Source organism: Lagenorhynchus albirostris, chromosome 16, assembly GCF_949774975.1.
Source record: "Lagenorhynchus albirostris chromosome 16, mLagAlb1.1, whole genome shotgun sequence".
Lineage (NCBI taxonomy): Eukaryota > Metazoa > Chordata > Mammalia > Artiodactyla > Delphinidae > Lagenorhynchus > Lagenorhynchus albirostris.
This window is the reverse complement of record NC_083110.1, coordinates 38,036,490-38,061,748: the sequence shown is the minus strand read 5'-3', so window position 1 is coordinate 38,061,748 and position 25,259 is coordinate 38,036,490. Positions and strand designations below refer to the sequence as shown.

At 52.1% G+C, this 25,259-nt stretch overlaps 1 protein-coding gene across 1 annotated transcript in view; it reads right to left on the bottom strand.

Moving 5' to 3' along the window:
- Positions 1–25,259, bottom strand: part of WDFY4 (WDFY family member 4) — a 248,647-nt gene that overhangs the window by 13,458 nt on the left and 209,930 nt on the right. Inside the window, exons 48-57 of the mRNA XM_060125755.1 lie at positions 24,231–24,273; positions 22,748–22,867; positions 20,703–20,820; positions 18,506–18,615; positions 9,673–9,826; positions 7,205–7,296; positions 4,885–5,097; positions 2,411–2,558; positions 1,119–1,303; positions 188–346 (exon numbers count right to left, since the gene is read on the bottom strand). Of these exons, the coding sequence (XP_059981738.1) occupies positions 188–346; positions 1,119–1,303; positions 2,411–2,558; positions 4,885–5,097; positions 7,205–7,296; positions 9,673–9,826; positions 18,506–18,615; positions 20,703–20,820; positions 22,748–22,867; positions 24,231–24,273 (1,342 nt within the window). The remainder of the gene's footprint in view (positions 1–187; positions 347–1,118; positions 1,304–2,410; positions 2,559–4,884; positions 5,098–7,204; positions 7,297–9,672; positions 9,827–18,505; positions 18,616–20,702; positions 20,821–22,747; positions 22,868–24,230; positions 24,274–25,259) is intronic.

The window sequence follows — 25,259 nt, the reverse complement described above, 5'->3', positions numbered from 1 at the left end:
GAGCCATGTGCTGCCCTCAGTGTCTCCTGTGCTCTCTGCTCCCAAGGGAGACAGGGCTCTCAGTGCTCGGGAGCTGGAGCACGCTAGGGCACCGTATCTGCCTGAGGCACCCTACCTGCCCAAGGTACTACACCTGCCCTGAGCCACCACACCTGCCCAAGGCGCCCCACCTGCAGAGGCACTGTACCTGCTTGAGGTGCAGGCCTGTGGTGCGACCTTTGGCCATGCTGAGTTCCCACACACACACCACGGCGCTGGTCCCAGAGGTGACGATGGTCGTGGGGGACGGGCACACGGCACACAGACAGCGGCCCCAGGGGGCCAAGTTCTCGAACGTCATCAGGATCTGCGGGAGATTAGACGAGTGGGATGAGCACTGGTGCCAGAGCCGGCACAGGGCAGGGAGCTGGGACAGGGCGACGGAGGGGTGCAGGCAGGGCTGGATGGTGCCGCTAGCCTGCCTGCCTGCGTGCTGTGGGAGCCGAGGGACGTGACAAGCCCTGGTGACAAAATCCAGGCCGTCCAGGTCTGTCCCCAAAGAGCTCACACCACACAAGGAGCAGGTGGGGAGAGACAAGGGAGCAGGAGGCTATGGGGACACAGCAAAAACGCCCCGTGAGCCTGGGAAAGTCGGAGTCAGCTTTCAGGAAGGGGTGACATCTCAGACCAGTTTCACAGGCTGCCTCGTGAAGGAGGTGGGGGAAGGCTAGGGAGGGGCGAGGAAGCTTGGTGGGTAGGGAATTCATGCCACGTGATAGGGTGGGAGAGGAGCGAGGGTAGCAAAGGAGGCCAGAGGTAGCCAGGGCCACATCAAGAAGGTAGACATAACTGGATGGCCTAAGGCAGCGGTAGAGGACGAGCAACTGGGTGGCTCGCTTCTGGCGGCAGCCGAATACTCAGTATGTCCCTTCTGAGTTTAAGCTGTGACCCGGGCCGGAGGAGCCCCCAGGACTTTCTGCCCACACTGGGTGACAGTCCCAGGCTGGGGGCACAGCCACGTGGAGGAAGGGGTGTGGGTGACCGTGGCTGCTTGGGGCTTGCCCGTCTCCTTACCACCTCTGCCCCAACCGGAAGGAGGCTGCGGCCCTGGGGCTGCCCTGCGCCCCGGCACCACTCACCTTGTCAGAGCCGTAGCTGCCCAGGCAGCAGCTGAAGTCGTCAAAGCCCCAGCTGAAGGTCCTGCTCCAGTGAGGAGGCAGCAGCATCTTGTTCGTCTCCACGGCCAGGATGGTCTTCTCCGTAGGAACAATGTGGCCGATGGCTCCTTTGGGGGATTCCGAGCCTAGAGAGAAAAGGTACATATCTGCCCCCCAGTCAGTACGGCGGAGCCGACTTGTCAAAGGGCAACACCCGCTTTAGCTGGGCCCAGAGAGGAGCCATGAGCAGCCAACCCCGACTTGGCAAAGTGCCTGCCCAGGCGCGAACCGCTCCTCATCAAGGTACCTCCCTCCTGGGCCTCCCTCCGGGGGCCACGTTACACGCTGGCCCCGGGTCCCTCCCCAGACTCAGCACATACAAGATGCATGTGGCCATGCAGGTCTTGAGTGTCTCTTTCTGACTGATGCCAAGGGAGGAGGAGCCCAGGCTTCTGGGGAAGACAGCACACAGCCAGAGGAGCCTGGGGGCTCTGCCCTTCCTGCCCCTTCCACGCACCAACTCTAGCAGGTCTGCAGGTGGAGGTCCAGTCATGCAATCGGTTAGTGCGCAGTATTTGTATGGAGATGCCAAGGACACTGTTCTTGGATTTCAAAAGAACCCCCCCCCCAAAACCTGACCTTATACTCCTTGGGACCAGAAAATTATTCCAGGTGGTGAGACATCCCCAAAGCAGTGCAGGCCCCAGGGTGGCACAGACATCAGACTTCACACACACTCAGCTCCTCTAGGAAGCAGGGCTGGGACTCATAGCCGGGCCATCTGCCCCAGGGCACATGCTCCTGGCCAGTGGCTGCCGGTCCACCTGGAGGCTCAGGAGCAACAGTGAATGCGGGTGCCGAGAGTGGGGGCTGGAACCCTCCCTTGGGAAACCTGGGACCTCCCACTTGGCTCTGGAGGTGAGGAGGGGTGTGTGTGTGTGTGCGCACATGCGTGTGTGTGTGTGTTTGCATGTGTGTGTTCATATATGTGTCTGTACGTGAAAGAGAGGGGGGTGCATGTCTCAGAGAGACAGACAGACAGACAGACAGACAGACTGGTGGGTCTTCAGAAGTCAGGGTGTAACAGAGGCGGTTCCAGACACTTCCAGAGCAGAGGTCGCCCCAGATTCCCGTTACGCCTGGAGACACAGCCATGCAGAATCAGCCCCCAAGCCCCTGCCTGGGCCTGTGCCTCTGAACCTCCAGAGGAACACCGGTCACTGAAGGGACAGCTGTGGGACAGGGCACCAAACGAAGCAGGGCCAGGTATTCACCTTTGACTGTGACCTGGGAGGGTCTCAGCGATGGCAGGCTGTAGAGAAAGGGCTGTGGGTGACCGGGCACGCTCACAGGTGTGGAGGCGTCCTTTCCAGGGGAAGCCTTCCCTGCAGTGGTCCTGGCCGGGTGGGGTTTAGTAAAGAGCTGCAGAGGCAAGGAGACAGACACGCACCGCACGGGTCATTAGGACAGATGGACAGAAGGGGAGTCATCCTCGGGCAAGTCGCAGCTGCTCTTCTGCCCTGGGAGCTGCCTGGGCTGAGGTGAGCTGAAACAGAACCATCTGGTTCGACCTTCGGATGTTGCCGGTGAGGGGCCTGGGGCTCTACTTTCTCAAGGTCAGGGTGCAGGGCTGGCAGAGAGCCCTCCTGGTTGCCAAATCTGTCTTCTTCTCCAAGCTGGAGCCCCTGATCCCCGGGAGAGCTGCCTCTCATGTCATAGGGTCAGAATGATCCCCTTTCTTCCGTAGATCACGTCTGTCTTCATTTGCTTGAGCTTTTTCTCATATTTTCCCCTTTTCCTTACACACTCTCTGCAGGCCCACCCATCTGGGCATCAACACAGAATCCTTTAATAGCATCCTCTCAACTATTCCAAAGAGCACAGGCAAACCCCATTAGCAGCCTTTCTTACTTTCATTTTTCTTAGATCTCTGCTGTCAAATTGTCCCTAATGCCAAACTCGACAAAGCATGAAGTGCTGCTGGGCCAGAGAGTGCAGCTGAGGCCAGCTCCAGCTCTCCAGCCTCCCCTCCCAGACTGGGCTTGTGCCGGGCTGCTTTCTCCAGCCATCCAGCACATTCCTCTGCTCCCAGATGGAAACATCCATGGGGCGCCATGATACGGGGGGAGCTGGCCTCGGCTGGGTGCACAGGCAGAGGTGGGGCTCAGCAGGCAGCCCGGGGGTCTCGGAGCAGCCTTGGTTCAGTTGTAACCCTCGATCAGATGCTAGACTGTCTATGGGTGATCAATACAAACAGAAATCAGAAGGATGATTTTTAAATGAGCATTAAAGAATGTTCTCCTTTCACAGCAGAATCACGAAAGCACCGCAGGCTGGGTCCCTGTAATAGTTTTTGCAGGCACAGCCCCTTGATAGAACAGTGCGTGGTCCTGAAGCATTTTAATCTTGTCTTCAGGCTGGGACCACTTGCGGAATTCTAATTCTAATTCTGATGATCTTTTAGAAATATTTTTGACAAGCTCATATAATATCTCATTAAGCAAAACCAGAATTTAAATTGTGTGATTTCCATGATCCCACTGATGTGAAAATATTTTTGCTTGTGGACTGCTACTTTGAATTACTTGTTTTATCTGTATTATGATATTTTTAAAATTAAAAAAATGAAACCATTTGGCTACCCAACCTTCATTCCTGCAATTCTCTCCTTTCTACAAAGCCTTCCTTGGCCAAACCCGCATTTGGATGTGCGGTCTGTTCTCCAAGTCACCCTCAGGCCCTTCCACGTTTCCCTTACCTAGGAGCTGAGCAAACCTGGGCATGTCACAATAAGGCCAGACAGAAGAGATGTTATTAGATGAGCCCGTCCAAGCCTCATGGTTCCATGTGGGGAAAGCTGATGCCCAGGATGGTTCTGGAGTTGACTGGGTCTACGCACTCATTTCCTAGTGTGGTTCCTGACTGCCCAGGCTGGGACCCCACAGTCCGTGGGGCTGTGCTTCTGAACCCAGATGGCTGTGCTCAGGGATAAAACATCACTACACCAAATGGGAGTTTGAAGTTGAAGAGGGCTGAGATCAGTTAAATAAGCATCAGGATGTCATTGTAAAGGCACAGCCTCACATCACTACGGGACCATCCTGATGCGGATGGAGGTGATGGAGCCAAAGGCCCATGTAAGGCCCCTACCATTTCACCAGGGGCCCTGGGGCAGAATTTGGATGCTCTCACAATGGGGCCAATATGGCATAGGCTTTGGAGCCAGACAGATGGGGTGAGATCTCGCCGCTGTCACCTGCCAATGGTACAACTGTAGGCAAGTTATTTATTTAGCCTCTCTGAGCCTCAGTTTCCTGATCTGTAGAATCCCCATACCCAGAGCTTATGAGAGGATTCAGTGAGGTATCACACGAATAACTAATATTTGTTGAAGGCTTATCGTGTTTCAGGCACTTTCAAGCACTTGGTATCTTAACTCGTTGGATCTTCACAACCACCCTACAGGGTAGATACACATATAAAGAATTATATCCTGTGTGTTTATCATAGAGTCTATCACATGGTCACAGATGGATGTTGCCTTCATCATTATCATTAACGATATCATCACCTCCATCGACATCAGATGGTAATGGAGGGTTGAGCTGTGACATCAAAGGCGCAGGGAGATGACTGAGGACCATTTTGCCTCTCCGGTCCTTGCTTACTCCTCACTCTCCCTCCCATCCAAGCTCATCCTGCACACACTCTTTTAAGAAAGCAAGACGAAGGCCACGGCACGCTGTACCTGTTTGGGCACCTGTCCAAAGTTGCTGATGAACCCCAGGATGGTGCTTCTGATCAGGGGGTCACTGACGCTGCTGAGGTCCATTTTGTCACCGTAGAAGTAGGGGTGGAAGATATTAACAGCCTCCACTGCGGCTGACCCTTGCTGCTTGTACCCAAAGATGAGGTCTATCCAGTGGTGCAGGTTGGCACTGACAAAGTCACTTTCCAAAGCCTGGAACCAAAACCCAAAGAGCATGAAAAACACAGGTGTCTCATGGACTCATGGGCCCTCTGCCCAGATCAGGACGGGTCATGTGGTTCAGGACGCCAGATCAGCACAGGAAAGATGAGTGATGCCTCCCTGGGTTGGATGAGCACTAAGCAGCAGACATGCAGTCCATCTGAGGACCACCTAATTCCTGCCTCCAGCTAGTGTGGCACAACAGGTCTGACTAGCCTGTCCAGTCCATAAAATAACCTTGAGCAAGAAGAAATGTGGGGGCTTCCCTGGTGGCGCAGTGGTTGAGAGTCCGCCTGCCGATGCAGGGGACACGGGTTCGTGCCCCGGTCTGGGAGGATCCCACATGCCGCGGAGCGGCTGGGCCCGTGAGCCATGGCCGCTGAGCCTGCGCGTCCGGAGCCTGTGCTCCGCAACGGGAGAGGCCACAACAGTGAGAGGCCCGCGTGCCGCAAAAAAAAAGAAGGAATGTGGGCCTGTGTTTTGATGTCCCAGTTCACCTGAGAGATGGCACATGTTTCTGCTGAGTAGAGCCCAGCTCCAAAGCTTGGTCCCCAGAACCCAAAGATGTTCATTTGGAATTGTCTGGGCTCCCCTTATCGATCCTCTGGGAGGACATGCACACTTACACTTGGGCTTGGGAAAATCAGGTCACCTGGGCCAGGTTAATTTTCTGAGGCACATGGCCAAAGTGGTTTTGAGAAGGCCACCCGTGGGTAATGCCGCAGGAGGTGTGATGACTGCCGTTACCGAATTCCCAGAGGCAAGGATAAACCAGGGAAGAACTTTCTCCTCGCCAAGGGAGAAGGACAGAGGGAAAGACACAGCTTTGTTGTTACTAGTCAGGCCTGCTGCCAATAAAATTTGCCCTAAATGTACAGTTTAATGTGTCCTAAAAAATGCATGTAGTCATGTAACCAACACCATAATCAAGATATAGAATATTTACATCAACTCAAAAAGTTCTCTTCTACTCCTTTTTGCTCATCACCTACTCCAGACTAACCCCTGACCTGCTTTCTGCTTCCACAGTTTACCTTTTCAAACAAGTCACAAAAATAGAATCCCACAGTATATGGAGCTTTGGGCTGGGGCTACTTTTGCTCAGGACAATGCTTTCGAGATTCATCCTGTTGAGTCACGTACCCATAATCTGTTGCTTTTTGTTGCTAAGTAATATTCCATTGTATGGATGTATCACTTGTTTAGCCATTTACCAGTGATAGACATTTGGGTTGTCTTTTCTTTTTGACTAGTATAAATAAAACTGATGAATATTTATGTACACATCTCTCTGTGGACAAGTTTCCGTTTCTCTTGGGTAAACACCTAGGAGTGGAATTGCTGGGCAATATGGCAAAAGCATCTTCAACTTCATAAGAAATGACCAAGCTCTTTTCCAAAGTGGCTATACCGTTTTTTCCCCACCAGCTATGCATGATGAATTCTGCTTGCTCCACATTCTTGCGTAACTCTTGGTTTTAGCAGTACTTTAAATTTTAGCCATTCTTGTGAATGTGTAGTAGCATCTCGTGGTTTTAGTGTATGTTTCCCTGATGACTAATGATGTTGATGTTGAACAGGCTGTCATGTGTTTATGCTAACTCAGGTATTTGATCCAGGATATGAGACTCCAGATGGCCTCTGGCCTCTACCCACATCAGCCTTTCTGCATAATAAGTCAAGTCCTCCCCAGTCGTGGCAAATCTTCTGGCCAGTGGGAGCCCCTCGGAGCCTCCAGCCCCCTGACCTCTACTGGGCAACATGGCCCAGGGCTTGGCCCTGTGCGTAGAGTTGGCTAAGGGCACTGACTTGCCCTCCATCCAACAAGAATCTGAATTTGCTTCCCCCATGAGTCCCACAACAGATTGGCACAAGGGCAAAGCCTAATGGAGCTCTTAAAAGAGCCCAGAACCCAAGCCTTCTCCTGCCAATCCGGGGCACGGGACCCAGCTGCTTCTCTGGGCCCTCCAGACATAAGAGCCTCAGAAGTGCTTATCACAGCCATCCACTCGGGCAGAAAGTCTCCATGAACACTGAGGGCACCCTGAGGTCCTCATTTAGGATACCAGGGACTCTGCCATGACCCCACTCAACTCACTTGTCTATGCAGGCTGATGAATTTCCGTGGGTCCCCGTCAGCCCAGGGAGGGAGTTGCACGTCCCCCAGTGCTGTGCCGTCCTGCATGCAGCCTGAATGGGGTGAGAAAGAGCAAGGCTTTGGATACATGGGAGCCCAAACTGGGCTAGGAACCAAGGAGTGTAAATACTGAGCTGTCTAGTACTACGATTCTTGCATAGACCACACTGCTTCCTGCCTCCTCTGTGGGGAGTGACCCCACCCTTTCTGCCTGGAATATTCCTACTGGGGTTCTAAGCCTTCCACCCCTTCAGGCTTCCATAAGACCCTACTTGCTTCCAGGTAGTGCCCGCGCATAAATGATTATTGTGTCATCATCGTCTGTGCGTCTTCCTCCCCTCTGCTCTAGGCCTTTTCATCCAGGTGCTTTTTATACGGTGCTAAATAAGGAGGTAATAGCAGTAACAATGAAAGCTATCGTATTTTGAGCACCTACCGCTACGCTAGGGCACTATGCTAGGTGCTTGGCACGCATTGTCTTATTGACTCTTCATTCAACTCTATAATTTATGCATTTTCTCTCCACTTTAAAGTTAAGATAGGAGGTTTTCGGAGGGACCTTCCCCAGACACCAAGAAGAGGAGCCTGGCTTCAAGCCCGAGTCTCTCTCCTCCCCATTAGCCACACAACCTTGAGCAAGTTGCTTAACCTCCTGGGGAGTCACTTTCCTACCCATTACCTCCCAGGCTGGTACAAGGATTAGAAAAGAAAATACACATAACATGCTTAGAATAGTTCCACGCATATGATGGTTGCTCAGTAAACACAAGCAAGCTATAGCCTTGCTGAAACCCTCCAGAGCCCTCATAGTGCAACTGGGGTGAAAACGTCCTCTCTCTCTGGCCTGCAGGACTGGCCTGGCCTGGCCCTTCTCATCATTCAGTCTCAGCTCACCTGTCACCTCCTCAGGCAGCTCCTTCCTGGGTACCACAGTAACACAGGGTCTCTAAGTCACCTCAAACCATTTTCCTACCTTCTTTCCTTATAGGACTTCTCCGCATTGAAGAGTATTTAGCTTATTTCTTTGTCTATACTTTCTATCTCCTACCCCTGTCCCCACAAAGAATATAAACACCTTCAGGGCAATCCGCCCCAGGACACCCACTAAATCCTCAGTGTCTAAAACGTGCCTGAATGCAGTATGTGCTTAATAGCCACTTGGTTTCCTGACTTCCCTGAGGACACAGGGTCCCTGTTGTGCAGGTCATTTCTGCTGCTGAGCACCTCCCTTTCGGCAGAGAGCCAGCCTCCACCTCCAAGGAGGGCTGGTGCCTCCCACCAGCGGCCCCCTCACCTCAGGTCGGCTGGGACCCCTCCTCTCAGCTTCCACCGTCCCTGATTTACTCCTTTCGTGGATCTCATCACATCTTGTGGGAACTACCCTTTACATTTGTCAGGTTCTCATCCCTGATGCATGTGAAGCATCTGAGAATCTGAACACTGCCGAGGCCACCAAGTTCCACGGGCTCAGACTCGACAGGCCTGGGCCTGGGCATGTTCTGAATGCTCCACTGGTATTCAGTCTGCAGACCACTGCACCAGAGGTGGGTGCTCGAGTCAAGGGCTGGGTCTGCTCCCTTGTGCTCCCCTGGGCCCGCACCTGGTCTGGCTCAAGGTGCAGGCCCACATGCGCTGTCTGGAGGAAGAAGGAGGGCCCTGAGGAAGGGGAGCTCTGGGGCACCAGGTGTCTGCTGGCACTGGTTCACAAGTGCCCTCCTCAGGGTGGGTGAGTCCATCCCGCACCTCTGGGTGGGGAGGGCCACACCCTGCTGGGGGTTCTGACCACACACCCCCTCCACAAGCCACCCTGATGTTTACAGTGGAGGCTCCCAAGGCACATGTAGTCACCAGGGGACCTGCCCACTGGGGCTTCCTGAAGTTTTCGTCCCTCCTCTAAAGCAACAGGTAAAAAAGCATGGCTCACCCTGGAGTGGGGCCTGGAGGGCAGGAAAGAGAAGGAACCACCAAGGGTGCCCATACCACTGCCCATGGACACCCTAGCAGTCTGTGCTGGGAGGTGCAGGATCTCTGTTCACAGGGCCCAGACTAACCCATTTGTGGGACTTGGAGGAAAATGGGGCAGAGAGGGGCTGGGGCTCGCCTGAGGTACACAGCAGGGAAGGGCCAGGCCTGGCTATCAGCAAGGGCTCCTGCCCCCTGCTCGCTGCCTCACTGCAGACTGAGGCCTGGGGACTCTCGGCAGGAGGTCGTGGGTAGGACCGTGGCTTGGTGGTCCTGCAGCCCTGGGGCTGTGTCCTTCCTCAGCTCCCACCTCCTTGTCAGGTGCCGCCACCCAGTGGAGGCCTCACGGCAATCTGCCCACCATATCGGTCTGGCGAGGGCCTGTGTGTTTAGCTGCTCGGCAAAGACACTGATCTCATGACCCACGAGCTGCCCGGCCCCTGCAGCCTCTCCCCGGCTCTACTCACCAAACTCCACGGCGTTGCAGTTGGTCAGAAACTCGGGCAGGTAGAAGAACTCCGGGGTCAGCTCCCTGACGTCACTCATGTTCTCCCTGGAGGCTGACTCCCATGCTTTCTTCATGCTGTGGAACATTCTATCCGCCACATCAAAGCTTCCACCCTAAGCAGAAAAGGGGCGACATGATCAGCCGCATGTGGTGAGAACTCGGGGTGCACAGGCGTCACTAGTGTGGGCCCCCTTCGTCCACTCTGTCCCCGAGGAACGGGTTTCGCCATTAGAACCTTTCGATCACCCACACGCACACGTGCGTGAGTCAGTCCATGCATGCGTGTGATGGTTTCTTCAGGCATCTATCCCCTCAATCACTCTCTGGAACCCTACAACAGGAGCTTCCATGGAGAGTGCGTGATCCACTGTGATAAAGGGAGCAATGTCTTCCCAGCTTGAAAACTGGAGTTCAGATCAGAGACAGGAAACCACAGTCATGCATCTGATCATCTCCCATATGTGCCGAGGGTCAGCTCTGAATCAGGCATAAAGACAGGATACAAAGGACCAGCTACAGGATGAGGAGTCGGTCAGGCATCCTACGTGTGGGAAAATTTCCTGGAGAAGTCGACCCCTGGTGAATCTGCGAGCCTAGTGACAGAGAAAACGTCCATGTTCTGAGCAGAGGGAAAGACCCTGCGAGGAAAGCAGGTCAGGCCAGGGCCCTGGTGGCACAGAACATAGCAGCCTTGACAAGCGAGAACAGGTCTGAGGATGGAGAACTGGAGGCATATGGTGCTGCCTGCAGCTCCCAGCAAGGCCAGCCTCGTTTCCAAGGCCCATTTCCACAGGTGGCTCGATGCAGTCCCGAGCCTGGCAACGGGGATTGGACCAATTTAGACTTCAGGCAAATTCTTCCTTTGGATTCTCTGCTCCTCTCATCTGAATTGTCAAATCTCTTCAGTTGACGCTACCCTTATTCATCAGGTGATCTTGAGGGTTGGGAGGAGGCAGAGAGGTGCCCGTTGGAGAACTGAAGACGCTATAGGCAGAGGGACTTCAGAAAAGAGTTTCTGAAACTGGGATATGGGTCTGTCTGCTTAGGTTTAGGGACGCCCAAGGGACACCTCTTCCCTGGAATTCAATAGTTCACTTGTCCCCATAGAAACCGGGCCTTTTTTGTACAGCCAGAACTTGCCTTCTTTCTGCCACCCTCTGCAGAATGCACATGTGGCCCCAAGAACAAAGGCGGAGAACCCAGAATGCCAGCACCTCCTCTGCCCCACCAGCTCCCTTCAATCTTCAGGGGCCCGAGTTTTCCCATCGGCAGCAGCGGATGAAGGGTAAAGAATACGCGAGCACTTCACACACGCAGAGATACTCTCTCTTTGTCCTCACAGAAGGTGCATCAGGAAGGAATTGGTATTTCCATTTTGCAGGCCAGAAAACTGAGGCTTCTCAAAGTTTATTAATTTTTCCAAAAGAAATGGATGGCAGAGCTGGGGTCAAAACCCACGGATGCAACTCCAAAGGGCATGCTTTGCCCTCATGCCGGTTACCGGGGGGAATCCTGGACCTGGGGCATATGATCTGTTATGTGTGGCCAAGGGGACTCAGCTCTTTCTGAGAAGGAAGAACCTGCCACACACCTGAGGGAGGCCACACCAGGGCATCCTGGCAGGCTGGTCAATTTTCTGAGTCAGATGTGAGGATCCAGTGAAACCCATGAGTCATCCTCTGCACAGGGTCAGGGACACCAAGAAACCCAGTAACCCCTGGGTTTGCAACCAAACACAGTTCTTGCTCTGCTTAAAGATGTGGCTTTTCTCCAAGATGGCTTTGCTCTTGGTTAAAATTAGGGGATGCCGCCCACCATCAGATTCAAATTGAAAGGGAAACAAAATGAGGGGGAGTGATTCTAAATAAATCTGCCCCTAACGAGTCGCTCATTGAAATGTATTAGGAGCTTCGCATATTTAATCTGCAGCCGACGCCTTATGTCTGCGGGAGATTGATGCCTTCTCGTCGTCCTGCTTTCCCTTTGCAGCTTTTATGAGTGCTGATGGTAATCTCCTGAGAAACAATATGATTTGGTAATAAAAAGATTACCTGTATTAAATAAAAATAATATATACATAGGAAATATTGTTAGTGCTACAAATCTGGTTAAAGATATTACCACAAAGAAAAATGTTATTTTTTTCACAGCTGCCTAATATATTTTAGCAAAAGTAATATCTTTAAAACTTAAGCCTGTATTATTTATAAAGGAAGCAATAACTGATTTTCCTATTTCCTATATTAATAAACGTATTTGCATACATTTGTTTCAAAATTAATGGGTTTGCTCACTTCTGCAATACAAAAGAAATGCCAAATTCCCTGGAAGGAAAAGTGGAGCTGCTTTGTAACTCGTATTGTGAGTCTGTGGGCTGACGCAAACTCTGGTGGCTCCCAGCGAGAAATCCCACCAGGACTTGATTCTCCGGAAAGGAAGGAAGGAGGAAAAGAAGAGATGATAGAAGAAAGAAAGGAAGAGAAGGAGGGAGGCAGAGAAGCACAATCAGGGTTTGCAGAGTATCTCTATAAGGAAAGTCTGAAACAAAATAAAGCAACAACAAAACTAGGTCTAGAGGTTGGATGGAAACGAAGTGACCAGAGAGAATTACTGGGCCAAGATCTGCTCGTAAATCGATTCCGCCGATACTCGTGAATATCAAGAGTAATGAATCCTACATGTATCCAAACAGACCGAAAAAAGTAATAGCAAGGCCACTGTTATCAACAAAGGAGCTACCTCTTACTGGCAGAAGACTTTTCCCAGGTGACATTAAAGCCAAAAGACAAGGCAGCTAAGTCTGCAGGTTTCTGAAGCAAAAGGTAACAGTCCTCAGATTTTAGGCACAGCTGACATCACTCGTATGTAAAGACACCAGAAAGATATTCTGAATATTGAAGGGCTCATAAATAATACAATCCTAGATATCTTTCCTCAAAATCCTTTAAGAGGTGCTCAATTTTACTAAGAGGTGAATCAAAATTAAAAGCAAAATAATGAGGGAAGAAGTGGCCAACAAGGACTGTTGCTGAAGATTGACACGAGTTAAAATCAGAGTCAAGCTCATGGATTATGGTGCATTGATTAAAACTGGTAACACCTTGAAAGGAGTTTCTATATCTAAGGTGTTATTCCTTTTGCACAAGGACACAGAGTCTATGTGCACCTGTGTCCCTGGATAGGCATTTCGGTGGTAACACTCTTAAACCCCTCTCCAACAGGGGAGGCAAACTATGTTGAAAAAAAATTCAGTTCTTGACCCACACCCACAGGGAGTCCAGTAACTGCATGTGCTCCAGGACACTTAACACAGATGTTTTGATAACATGTGCTGGAAAGTCTATTCCTCCTCCAGTGGGACTGACCCAAATCAACACACCACCACACCTAATAACGCGACTGGTTTTATGAGCAGCCTGATGACCCCTTCTCATATCCTTTCCAGTGATTTAAAAGTATCCCATGTAAATAATTCACTTACAGGACCCTGTCAGTACATCAGTTGACCTAAGCGGCTGTTGCTTGTCCATCAAAGAGGCAGCATGCAGGGCGAGCAGAGAGCATCGTAGCTTTAAAACCAAGAGGACTTGGGAGGGCATTTCAGCGCCACTTGCAGCATGGACGCCGGGAAGTCTCTTAGTCCCTTTAATGTCCCATGCCTTCCTCTGCAAACTTTGGATGACTGCTGTGGGTGTGAACAATGTAATGTGTGTGAATGCGCGTGCATGTGAGAGAGTGTGGGTGAGCGTGCGTGTGTGTGATGTCAAAGCTGGAGCCAGGCACACGGGAAGAGGTACTGAATGAGCCCAGCAGCTGCCTCCCTCCCCTTCGCAGACCAGGACCTCGGGAGCGACCCTAGGCTTGGGCCCTGATCTCAGCGTGCATGGGGAAGGTAACTATGGGCCCAAAAGAAGAAAAAGAAGGATGTGGAAGTTATTAGAAGTAGAAGGGAGGTACGAGGGGAAGTGAGGAGGCGCAGGGTCCTGGGATGGGGCAGGAGGGAAGTAGCGTGTGGGTGGTCAGGGCAGTTTTTTTTTTTTTAAACATCTTTATTGGAGTATAATTGCTTTACAATGGTGTGTTAGTTTCTGCTTTATAACAAAGTGAATCAGTTATACATATACATATGTTCCCATATCTCTTTCCTCTTGCGTCTCCCTCCCACCCACCCTCCCTATCCCACCCCTCTAGGTGGTCATAAAGCACCGAGCTGATCTCCCAGTGCTATGTGGCTGCTTCCCACTAGCTATCTATTTTACGTTTCATAGTGTATATATGTCCATGCCACTCTCTCACTTTTTCCCAGCTTACCCTTCCCCCTCCCCATATCCTCAAGTCCATGCTCTAGTAGGTCTGTGTCTTTATTCCCATCTTACCCCTAGGTTCTTCAGGGCAGTTTTGAGGCAACACCACCACCAAGGAAGTAAAGGGGCCAGTGCAGGCTTCCTCGGGCTTGGGCGTCCCCCTCAGCGAGCTGCTGGTCCGACGTGGATTTGGGAAGCTGATGCACCAGTTCAGCTGCCTTGTCTGTCTTGCTCTCTCTCCACTGAGGGCGGGCTGACCCCAAGCAGCCGTTAGCTTTCCTTCCTGTAGGATGTGGCCTTTTGAAAAAGGCACTGCCTATGCTGAAGGGAGGAGTGTGCACACCTACGGAGCGCACGGCAACAGCAAATAGTTCTCATGCTGGAGCTCAGCGCTGAGTCTCACTTAGCCCTCATCACCCACTGAGTCAGGGGTCAAAGGAGGAGGAACGGAGGCTCGGGTACTCAACACCACCAGTGAGAAAGTTCTAGCGCCAGGACTTTGTGCCAGGTCTGCCAACTCTGTCATGTGCCTTTTCGAACACTGCCCCCCTTGAGTCAGTGTAATAACAGTTACACCTTTATTATGGACACAACTCCACGCGGGGCTGGAACCCACGGAGCCCCTAAGTGGATGGCCTGTGGTGGGCCAAGTGCTGCCCACGGCCCTTGCTTCTCTCTGCAGTTGGCATATATGTCTTACACAAAACCAGCTGTCTCACCTCAAGTGGCACAGAAAACCCTTCCCCACTGCTGGTAACAGCTGACTTCACACGGGCTGTGACTTAACACAGCACTTGATTTCAGTTTCTTATTCAATACAGCAGCAGCAGAACTGTGCCCTCGCTGGGGCGCTGGCTGCCTTGCTCTGCCCCGCCTAGGCTGGGTCCCAGCTCAGGCCTGAGAGCAACTGGTGCTCTTGCCAGGGTGGAAACAGGGGCCTGGGCCGTGGCCCCAGCCTGGTGTGGCCTCCGGTTGCTCAACTGACTGAAGGCTCACAGACACTGGCTCCCAGTAGGCGAGATTCCTGAGGATCACAGCATCCTGGGAGGCAAGCCCCCAGCTCCGCAGACAGTGGTCTCACACCCCAAGGGATGGGGATAACAGAGCACATAACCGACCTGTGCCCGGGTCACACTGCCGGCACGTCCACCTGCTCAGGTCACACTGTCTGTATACCACACTTTCTGGACTGTAAGAGGCTATCATTGTAATAACAGATTTGAGGCAGAAAAACAAACACAGCAACAGTAGAGGTAGACATCAATTCTAAGACCAGCCTTATAAGATTTAAACGTGAAGAGAATAAAGGAAACCGTATACCTAGGAATTGGAATATGTCACACTGCAATTCTTAGGCTGTCCACGCCCCTCTGCACCGTGCCCTGTGGACAGGCCACGGCCCAAAGAAGGCTGTACCCGCGTTCAGACCACACGGGGTGAACTCACAGGCACCATCTCTCCACACCAAGGCCATCCCAGCTGAGCCGCGGAGTGAGCATGTCACTCTGGATTAGTCACGTAATAGCCAAGAGGCAGTTTGTTTAATACAGAACGGAAGAGCACGCACGTCCTTATGCTGACTCTTATAGGTACACCAGCTCTGGAAATACTGGACATTCGCACGTCCCTGCTCTCAGATAAGTGAGAAAGGCCTCGCTGCCTGGCTTCTGCACCTCTCCACCTTTCCTATTCTTCTCCACTCCATGATCCAGGCTGGGGTTGGGGGCTGGAAGTCTTGGGCTGCTGAGAATGTAGTGAGGCTCCTTTCCTTGTCACCACACAGGGTGTGAAGCAAAGGTCTCTTGAGAAGAAATGAGTCTGCCTCCGAGGAGGCAGAGTGGGATGGAGGGAAAAGCCTGACTCCAGGAAGATGCCAGAATGTTCCTAAGGAGGTCTGCACAGGCCCCCGGACTCCCAAAGGGGAGGCAAGCACATTCCTCCCAGATGTAACTGTTGTACACATTCCCCTGAGACTAAAATTCATCTTTTATGCTAAGGGAAAAGCGGAAGACGGCTGGTTCTTCTGCTCGTCCCAAAGGCTTGGACCAGTTGTGACCCACTAGAAGAGGCAGCTAAAAGTAGGAAGGCAGAACCAATTCAGAAGCACCGTGGAGATTTCAACTCGGACGAGCCAATGTGCCACTGATAGATTTGAACCCAGAAAAACCAGGAGTCGCATCAGACTTCAGCAAGGGAGTCAAAAGAACTCAAGCTAATATGACTGCATTTGTGACACACAAAAGAAGATAAAAGTGCCTTTGACCATCTCACGCTGGTTTAAACTATCTCAAACCAGTTTGGGCTGGTCACCATTGGACCAACCTGGCTAAGAAAAGCTCCGACCCGTTGTGACTAGCTTCAAAGTGGCCTTAACCCGACAGGTTTGCAGCACACCTGTCTCATCCGGCTCATGCCATTTGGAATGCTCTGAGGCGGTCCACACTGTCTTGAATTACTTTAAACCAAAGAGGAGCCGCTTGCACCAGTCCAAGCCTGCTCAGAAGAGATCTGGCTGATGGCGGGAGGAAGGAGGGAAGAACAATGACTGATAACCTTCGCAGCATCAGCCCTGAGCTAGGGGCTTTACCCACATTTCCTCATTTAATTTCAACGGCCCGGTGAGATGTGTGTAATTAACCCTCATTTCCAGAGTACAATAACGTGGAGAACATTTTGTGTCTATTAAGTGGTAGAGCTGGGATGGAAATCTCACAGTTTGCGGTTTCTATTTCAGTCTGCCTCCTCGTTCGTAACAGAGAGGACCCTTAGTAACAGGTAGAGATGGGGCTATAATTCGTGAGACTGAAGGGGCAAGAGAAAACTTTTCAAGCGCCCAGAATACCCTGGATGGGAAACCGTCACGGGAGGCGTCACCATCGTCGTCATCGGGATTGTCACTCCTTGTGGACTGATGCGGAACAGCTGGACGGGATGCCTGGCATGGGGCACAGCTCAGGGGCCGTTTGTTCTCCAAACCAAACTCACTTAAAATGCTTGTTGCCTGAGAAAGGCTCCGGGGAAGCACACTTGTTATTTTTGAGTGAATTTCCAGGGACAGGGGTTATAGAATGTCTAGATGATCCATGCCTTCAAGGAGAGAGAGGACTGCGCCAAGAATCAGAAAACGGGAGGGATTTTGCTCCTAACTGGAGACAGCACCTTGACCTTGCCTACCCGTTCCTGCCCAGGGCTCAGGAGATGGCTTCAGTGCTGACCCAGAATGGCCTTTGGTGTTGGGGTCAAGGTCATCTGAGTGACCATAAGGAGCGACCTTGCTGGTGAAGTCAGACCAAAACACACAATTCCTGGGACACTCATGTTCTTCCTTTGGTGACGCTTGGCTGTCAGGGTGAGTCCCTGCAAGTTGAGCAGCCTGTTAGCCCACTGTGGTCGTGCCTTCCTCTCCGCAGGAACCTTGCAAGGCCTCAATCAAGACAGGCCCTAACCTTGGGCCCCGTGCTGTGCTCGCTTTGGAGTTGGCTGAGCCAGCTGTCTGCAGCTGGGCTACCCAACGGCTCTCTCTAGTCAAAACCTGTGCCCCTGAATAACCCTGAAGCAAGATTACAGTGATACAGTCAGGGGAAAAGAGAGAAAACAACTTATCAGCCGCCCAGGAGGGACTCTGTCCCAGCAACCCCATGTGCCTTGGACACCGCCATCCACTGAGGGTCAGCCTCGCCTACTTTCACCTTGTATTGGGCTGCCAGACGAAACACAGGATGCCCAGGTACATCTCAATTTCAGAGAAACAACAAATAACTTTTTATTGTTTATCTGAAATTCAGATTTACCTGGGCATGCTGTATTTTTCTTTGTGGAATCTGGTGACCCTAAGCCGGCATGATGGTCAGTTAGTTCATGGGTAGGCAAATTGGTTAGTTTCTTTCTCTAGTGTAGCTGTTCACTTCAGTATTAAAATATTTTGTTTGTACTTTTAAGCCTTCAGGCTTGTACTTAGCATAGCTTTATGCATGCTGATGTCACAAGTGATATTCTTTTCATTCTTCCTTCGTGTTTATTTTTCTAGGCTTTGACCACCTACCTTCAAGGAAGTCATCAAGCTTCCTGTTTTTCCTTTTCCACTAAAACCTATTTATGTTAAGTATTTTTTTCCTCATATCTCATTCCTTAGTTTGTAGAGCCTTTTTGCAAGACTGCTGGGCAGACATGCAGGTGTATCTGTGAAGAGCAGCTTGCCTCGGCTGGGTGGCCCGGAATCCTGGAGCCACAGGGTCAAGTGGGAATCGCTGGCTCAAGACTGGATTTCTAGCGGGGCGGGGGGGGGGGGGGGCTGCCTCGTCCAAGCCTACCTCTTAATCTTTGGGAGATAGCTTTGTGTGTGCGCGCGCGCGCGCGTGTGTGTGTGTGGGGGGGGGGGCTGCCTCGTCCAAGCCTACCTCTTAATCTTTGGGAGATAGCTTTGTGTGTGCGCGCGCGCGCGCACGTGTGTGTGTGTGTGTGTGTGTGTAGGGGAGCAGGGAAGCTCACCTGCAGAGAGCAGAAGGCCTGGGTGAAGGGAGGCATCCGGACCAGGTAGGAGGCAACAATGATGGCCGAGGAGTAGTGAGTGCAGTAGTGGCACTGGACGGTCATGTCTCCTGCAATGAAAAGGACATGCCTGGGGTGGCGTCCCCACCCGTGGGGCAGGCAGGAGACACGCAGGCTATCTCGAGAACAGCCAACATGAGCCCTGCTTAAGAGAGCTCCCGCAGGCACTGGAGCCTAAGCGTTCCGCACACAAAACTCAGTATAATTTGGCCAACAGCCAAATTTTCACCAGGGGTGAAAGGCACATTCAAGACCCTCAGCTGCACTGGCCAGGCCCCCAGGGGTCTGCCCTCAGGAAGGTGGCAGAGCCAGGCCATGAGGAGGCTGTGCTGAGGACCCACGGAGAGGCAGAGCTCTGCTCTTCTGACTCAGGGCACCGAGAGAGCCCTCAGGTGCCTACAGTCCCCTCAGCAGCACTCTCTCCTGGCCTCTTTTAGAATAAAAGTCCCCGTGTGAGGAAGGGGGGCTTGTTAATGCAGGGACACCCCCGGATGAGTGAGAACTCAGGTATCCTCATTCTCAGAGGGGCCTGGATGGCAGAGGCATAAACTCCCCCGTTTTGCTCCATCCAGGGTATGACGGAGCTGGAATGCTGAGGCAGAGACAGTGTCCTGGCCGGGCCATTCCAGCCATGCTGCTACTCGTGGACCTCGTGTGTGCTGTGTGTTCCCCGTCACACCCTCCCTGAGTCCACACAGCCACCCTACGAGTCAGAGCTATTCATTATCCCCGTTTCACCAGTGAGGAAGCCAGAGCGAGTCAGAGACTCGCTTCCATCGCCAGCGAGTGGCAGAGCTGGCTGGCGGCATGGGCTCCTCCAAACGTCGGCTCTGCCACCTCGCCGCAGCGCCGCACCCGGCCCTCAGCCCTCCCGGTGCTGTGCGAGTTCTCTAAATCAGAGGTGTTTGGGAGGTTGCTGGAGGTACTTGTGCAAGGGCCCAAACTCAACGTGTGACCCCAATGCACACCCAGGTTAGTATGGGAGAGAATGGTACCAAAGTGGGCTCTGCCTGGGACACAGCTGGGGAGAGCGGATGCTCCTCTGGCCTGCCTCTCTGGGAAGGATCCAGCAGCGCCTGGTGGAGCCAGAGGAACAGCACCTGGGGGCAGGTGGCGGGGACTGAGATGGGTCATATAGGTCGAACTTTAGCCTCAGGAGGAGATAAGCAGGGCAAGGAGGGCCTGCCCGCCCCTCCCATCTCCTCCCATCTCCCCCAACAAGTCTGAGTGCCAGCCCGGCACAGAGTGGGGACCCTGGGCAGAGGCCAGGGGCCTCCAGGGTGGTGTGGGATGCAGAGGAGCTCCTCGGCCTGCTGAGAACCTGCTCACCAAAGGCAGGGCCTCGGGGCCGAGTGAGCCTTCTGAAATGTGCCGCCTCTGGTTCTTGAGGTAAGCTTACATGGTTCGTGGCTGGATGTTCCTTATTGTAGTAGTGCTATGTTTATTTCAAAGTGTTTGAGAAAACCAATACAGCGGACATCAAATATATGATAGAAAATTTTCTCTTTAAAATACATCCATTGAAGTTTAAGAAGGGAATAGATCTAAAGAAAAACAGTAAGGCACTAAGAGGACAGCTGGCATGTGAAGGTGGCAAAAAATTGTAAAGGGGATGTGCAGATGAACAGCACTTGGGAGTTGGGTTCTAGAGCCAGACGAATGCAGGATCTGCCATTGAGAGGCTATCACCTTGAGTGAGCTGCTTAAACTGAGTTCCAATTTCCTTCTCTTTAAAAAGGACCATTGTGTGTATGAACGCAGGCTGGCCTGCACCTGGCATACGGAAGTGCTGAACGGATGTCACTTCCTTGCCTTTGCCTGCCTCTGGGAATGGAGGTGTTAGCTCTCAGCACCATAGTTCTCAGTCCTGATTTCATGTTGGAATCACTCAGGCTGCACCCCACCGTGACTTATTCAAATCAGAATTTCTAGAGGTGAGGCCTAGACATCAGTATTTTTAACAAGCTCCCCAGGTAATTCTCACATGCAGCCAGGGTGCAGACCACTGAATTCGAGGGCTCTCTATCCAAATGTAATTGTCTGTAGGCTAGATGACACCCAAATCGTTATAAACTTTCACTGCAAGGCATTCAGATGAAGAGCATTGCAGAAAAAAATCAAGCTGGGATCTACCCACCTTCAGTCTTCTCAACTTCTTTAAACCTCTGGATGAATTTCAGCTTCCTTTCCTTGGTCTGAGCCCCCATGGGCTTCGAAAGATCCCGGAAAGTCTTGGGATTCATCAAGTTCAATGTCTAGAAGGCAGATGTGCAACCGGAGTTAACTCCCCTGCACCCTCTTGTGCCCCAGCGAGACTGCCGGAGCCGCGCTCTTTAGTTTTATGGTTCTCTTTATTGGTTCATTGCCGTTTGGTCTGACCCCCTCCTCTGGTGATTAGCAGGCCTGGTAGGGTTTTATGGCCCCACAACCAGTGATCCACAAAGACTTAATAAGGGAGAGATAGAAAATGAGAGGAGGGGAAGATTGAGTTCACACTGAACTGTTCCAAGTTGACCCAAATCAGAACATAGCCACCAGTTACCCAGGAGACTTTCAAAAGAATTCCTGTTGTCAATGGACACTTGGCTCCTGCCCTCACAGAGCAGTTTGCTTCCATAGTTCAGGGTTCTTGCTTAGAATCACACTGATTTTCTAGGAATTTAGAAGTCATCCGTTTGCGGAGGAAATGAGAGCAAGGGCCTCGGGTTTCTGAAGGCGCACTCCCTTCCGGGTGATGAAAGCAGTAATGGCGACCCTTCCCCTACCCTTGGAATACACAATGGTGGAACCCTGAAGAGTTTTCAGGGCTGGGCGTCCTTGGGGTTTGCATGTCCTTTATAGAGGAGGTGTTTCTTTACACCCCTCCTCCTTTCCACTAGCAGTGAATCACCACAGTTCTCCTGGGGAGGCAGGGTCTGCCACCATCCCTCACCTGTCACAGCCAGGTGCGGGTGGCAGTGAAGCGGGCACTCCCGAGACCCCCGCGAGTCATGGCACTGTGGAGACCCCACACAGCTACAGCTGACTTTGCCAGGGCAGAATGGGGCTTCATAGTTGCCAGATCTCTGGATTCGCCAAAAGATATTGGAAACCCAGCTTTTTAGGAGAAATCTCCCAATTTTTGAACACTGTTAAGTAATCAAAATTTTAATACAGGGTATGGGTTAAATAAAAGGGCCTGGCGACCCCCCACTTAGCAACATGTGAGTTGAAGCTGGGACTGGCAAGTTTCGGTTTTGAAATACCTGGGCCTCAGACGATCACTAGTGCAATAAGCAGCAACGTGTGGCTGGTGAGAAAACGTTTGCTGTGTTAAGTGTCTTACGTGCGGATGGGAGCTCACAAAAAACTGAGGTCCCTTTTCCAAATTCTGGGGGTCAGCCATCTAAACAGCTCGAGGCAGGACTGGCTAGGCTGATCTGAAGCAGGACCCAGACACCTTCTGCCCTGTACATACACAGCCCAACACGCCTCCTGATGTCCAGATCCTAGGTGGTCAGGACACTGCTCCACAGCCTGCTCGTCCCCCACTGACGTCACCTCGGTCCAGCTGCATCAGCTTTCCCGCTCCTCCCTCCCCTGCCTGCTGAGGTCCTGGGACAGAGGTCAGAACAGCAGATGATCTGGTGTTGCCACTGACCTCCCTTATGGCTACATGTCCCAGTCTAGATGCGGGGTGATGTCCACATACCATCATCTCAGTTACTGAAGTCAGGTTACGGGGGAGGAGTTTGTTCTTGCTGGGTCTGTGTATCTGTCTCTCTCTTGCTCTCTCCTCTTCTCTCTCACCCTCCCTCCCTCTCTCTCTCTCTCTCTCTACATGTTGGTTCTAGGAACACATTTCATGGCCCTCTTCACTTGATGGACCAGTGTTGGTCCATGGCAGTATCTCAGCAGATGAGTATCTCTTGCCTTCATGGTAGTGAGTGAGCCAGGAAGTCCTTGGGGGCGTATGTTAACTACTGTCCTAGTCATGTGGGTCATCCCCCAAGTGGGGCTGGGACAGGGAACCAGGCAGCCAGACTCCAGAGGCCTCTTCCCAGGTGAGGGGCTGAGACCAGAGCAGCCCTCAGACCCAAGTGGACTGAACAGTGTCTCAGAGGCTCCGCGTGACCTCGGGTGCTCTGGTCGTCAGGGTCAGAAAGCCACAGGACACTGCAGAGCACCCACGTGAACACATACCTGCGAGGTATAGTCAGCCAGGACCCAGGGAAACACTGGATACTGCATGTAGTCGTTGTAGGTCCTCCCGGCCAGGGTGTTGAGGTGCATGAGATACTCGAAATTGCTCATGTCCCTTTTCTGCAGAAGAGTCAAAGAGGGGATAAACCCAACACAGTTGGCCTCCTCCTGAGGCCCATGTGGGTCTAACTCCCAGGCTTGCACAGGAAACCTCATCGTGTAGGTGGGAGCAGGCAGCGTGCACCTGCGCCATTCCCCGTGCACCTTGTGCTTGGAACTGGCCCAACTTGGGGAGGCCACGCTAATTCCAATATGAGCTGAAGCAAATTTAGTCAGGAAGCAAAGTCAGCCAGGAAAAAAAAAAAATACAACTCAGCAGTCCAAGCCACGGCTAAAGCATTCTTCTGTGTCACTGTTGGGTGATACTCAAAAGCGGATTAAAATAATAGCACAAATGCTGGGTAAACTTACTGCTGACCTCTTTATGATTGAAAACATAAGCTGGGGGGAATTTGCAGTCACCGGGAAAGAGGCCCTCACCAGCAGGCTGAACGGTCTGTCTTCCTCTGGGACTTCAGGAACTCTCTTTCCCCTGACTGTGCGTGTTTGGAAAACACTCACTTTTGGGCCCTCTGCTTAAAGTTGTCACAGGTGGAGACAGGGACTGCATGTTGGAAAAATTCATCAAGGCCAACTGGTGACCGAGCCGCCAGTGCAGCCATCGTCTCTGATGGGACCTGCATGCTGCACTCTCCCCTTTCCTTGGCCTGATCCTTGGGAAAGGATTTTGGACCTGAGTGACCGAGAGCTCCTTTCCTGTTGCTATGTGATCCGTAAGGCTAGCTCTCTTGGGGTCCTTTCCTTCCACTGAGAACCCAAGGCTGAATGTCAGCTCATCCAGTCTGGGAGCCACGTGTGACTTCCCAGGACAAGAAGTGAATGCTGTGCCTTCCTGAGTTGTGTGTTCATTTATACACATACACCTTCACTGATGGAGCGTGTGTGTGTGTGTGTGTGTGTGTGTGTGTGTGTGTGTGTGTGTGTGTGTGTATACAGGGTTTGTGTACACATACACACACACTCTCTCTCTCTCTCTCTCTCTCACTCCCCAGCTCTGACTCAAGAATCGCCTTTAATCAGTGAGATCTTTTCAGGGAAATACTTGGGACATTTTAACAAATTAAAAAAACAAGATCCTGGGACCTCCCTGGTGGTCCAGTGGTTAAAACTCCACCTTCCAATGCTGGGGGTGCTGGTTTGATTCCTGGTCAGGGAACTAAGATCCCACACGCCGCGTGGTGTGGCCGAGAAAAATAAAGAATAAAATAAAGAGCAATAAAATGAAAACAAAACAAAACAAAAACAAGATCCCTCCTGATCCATCCACATGCTTTCTCTCTTCATCCTGGGGGCCTGAGCTATTTGCTGATTTGCATTCCCAGAGCGTTTCCTCGGACCCAGAGTCCTCTGAGGGGTCACTTACCTGCCATTTCTGCAGCATGGTCCTGTCGGAGCCGGGGTATCTCCTGTGGGACAGAAAATGATGGGTGTGACCAAATATCTCAAGGCATGAATGAGGGAAGAGGTGGAACTTTCTGGGGCATTGTAGCGCCAGGGCACCCAGGAGAATCACAGACTTCCCAGGGCAGCAAGATTATTTCCCAAGCTCTCCCTGCCCCCTCGCTGCCCTACTGAAGGCTGGGTTCTTGCCATCCCTGTTGCTCTTAATGCAATGGCAGAATGCGCTGCTGCCTGAGGCGCGGCCCTGAGGAGTCCCAGGGCCGTGCAGAAGCAGGCTTGGGTGCCTCACGCTCCACACTGGGCTTTCACAGCCACATCTTGGTCTTCTTTGCCCATGTGCACAACATGCATGTGAATACATGTCACATGTGAATATATGTGTGTGGTTAAGAAAGGCAAACAATATGGAAGGTCATGAAATATAAAAATAATAGTCTACAGGGCTTCCCTGGTGGCGCAGTGGTTGAGAGTCCGTCTGCCGATGCAGGGGACACAGGTTCGTGCCCCGGTCCGGGAAGATCCCACATGCCGTGGAGCGGCTGGGCCCGTGAGCCGTGGCCGCTGAGCCTGCGCGTCCGGAGCCTGTGCTCCGCAACGGGAGAGGCCACAACAGTGAGAGGCCCGTGTACCGCAAAAAAAAAAAAAAAAAAAAAAGTCTACAAACCACTGCTCCCACTCAGGAAGTATCCACAGTTAATCTCCAGGAGCGTTTTAGCCACATACCAGTCTATATGCTCAAGTGGTTTTTAAACAAATGTTTTTGGTATGTGGGATCATCTTATCTGCGCGAGTCTCCTCCCGGCTTCCTTGGCCTGACGGCACGGTGGAGGCGGCCCACATTGCCCTGTGGCCACAACAGCAGGACACCCTCGTACAGATGGATGGGAACTCGTGGCAGCCTCCCCCGTGCTGGGCTTTGTCCTCACAAATGATGTTTCTGTGATCATCTTCGGACATAAATCTCTGTGACTTATGAGACTTACATCTCATG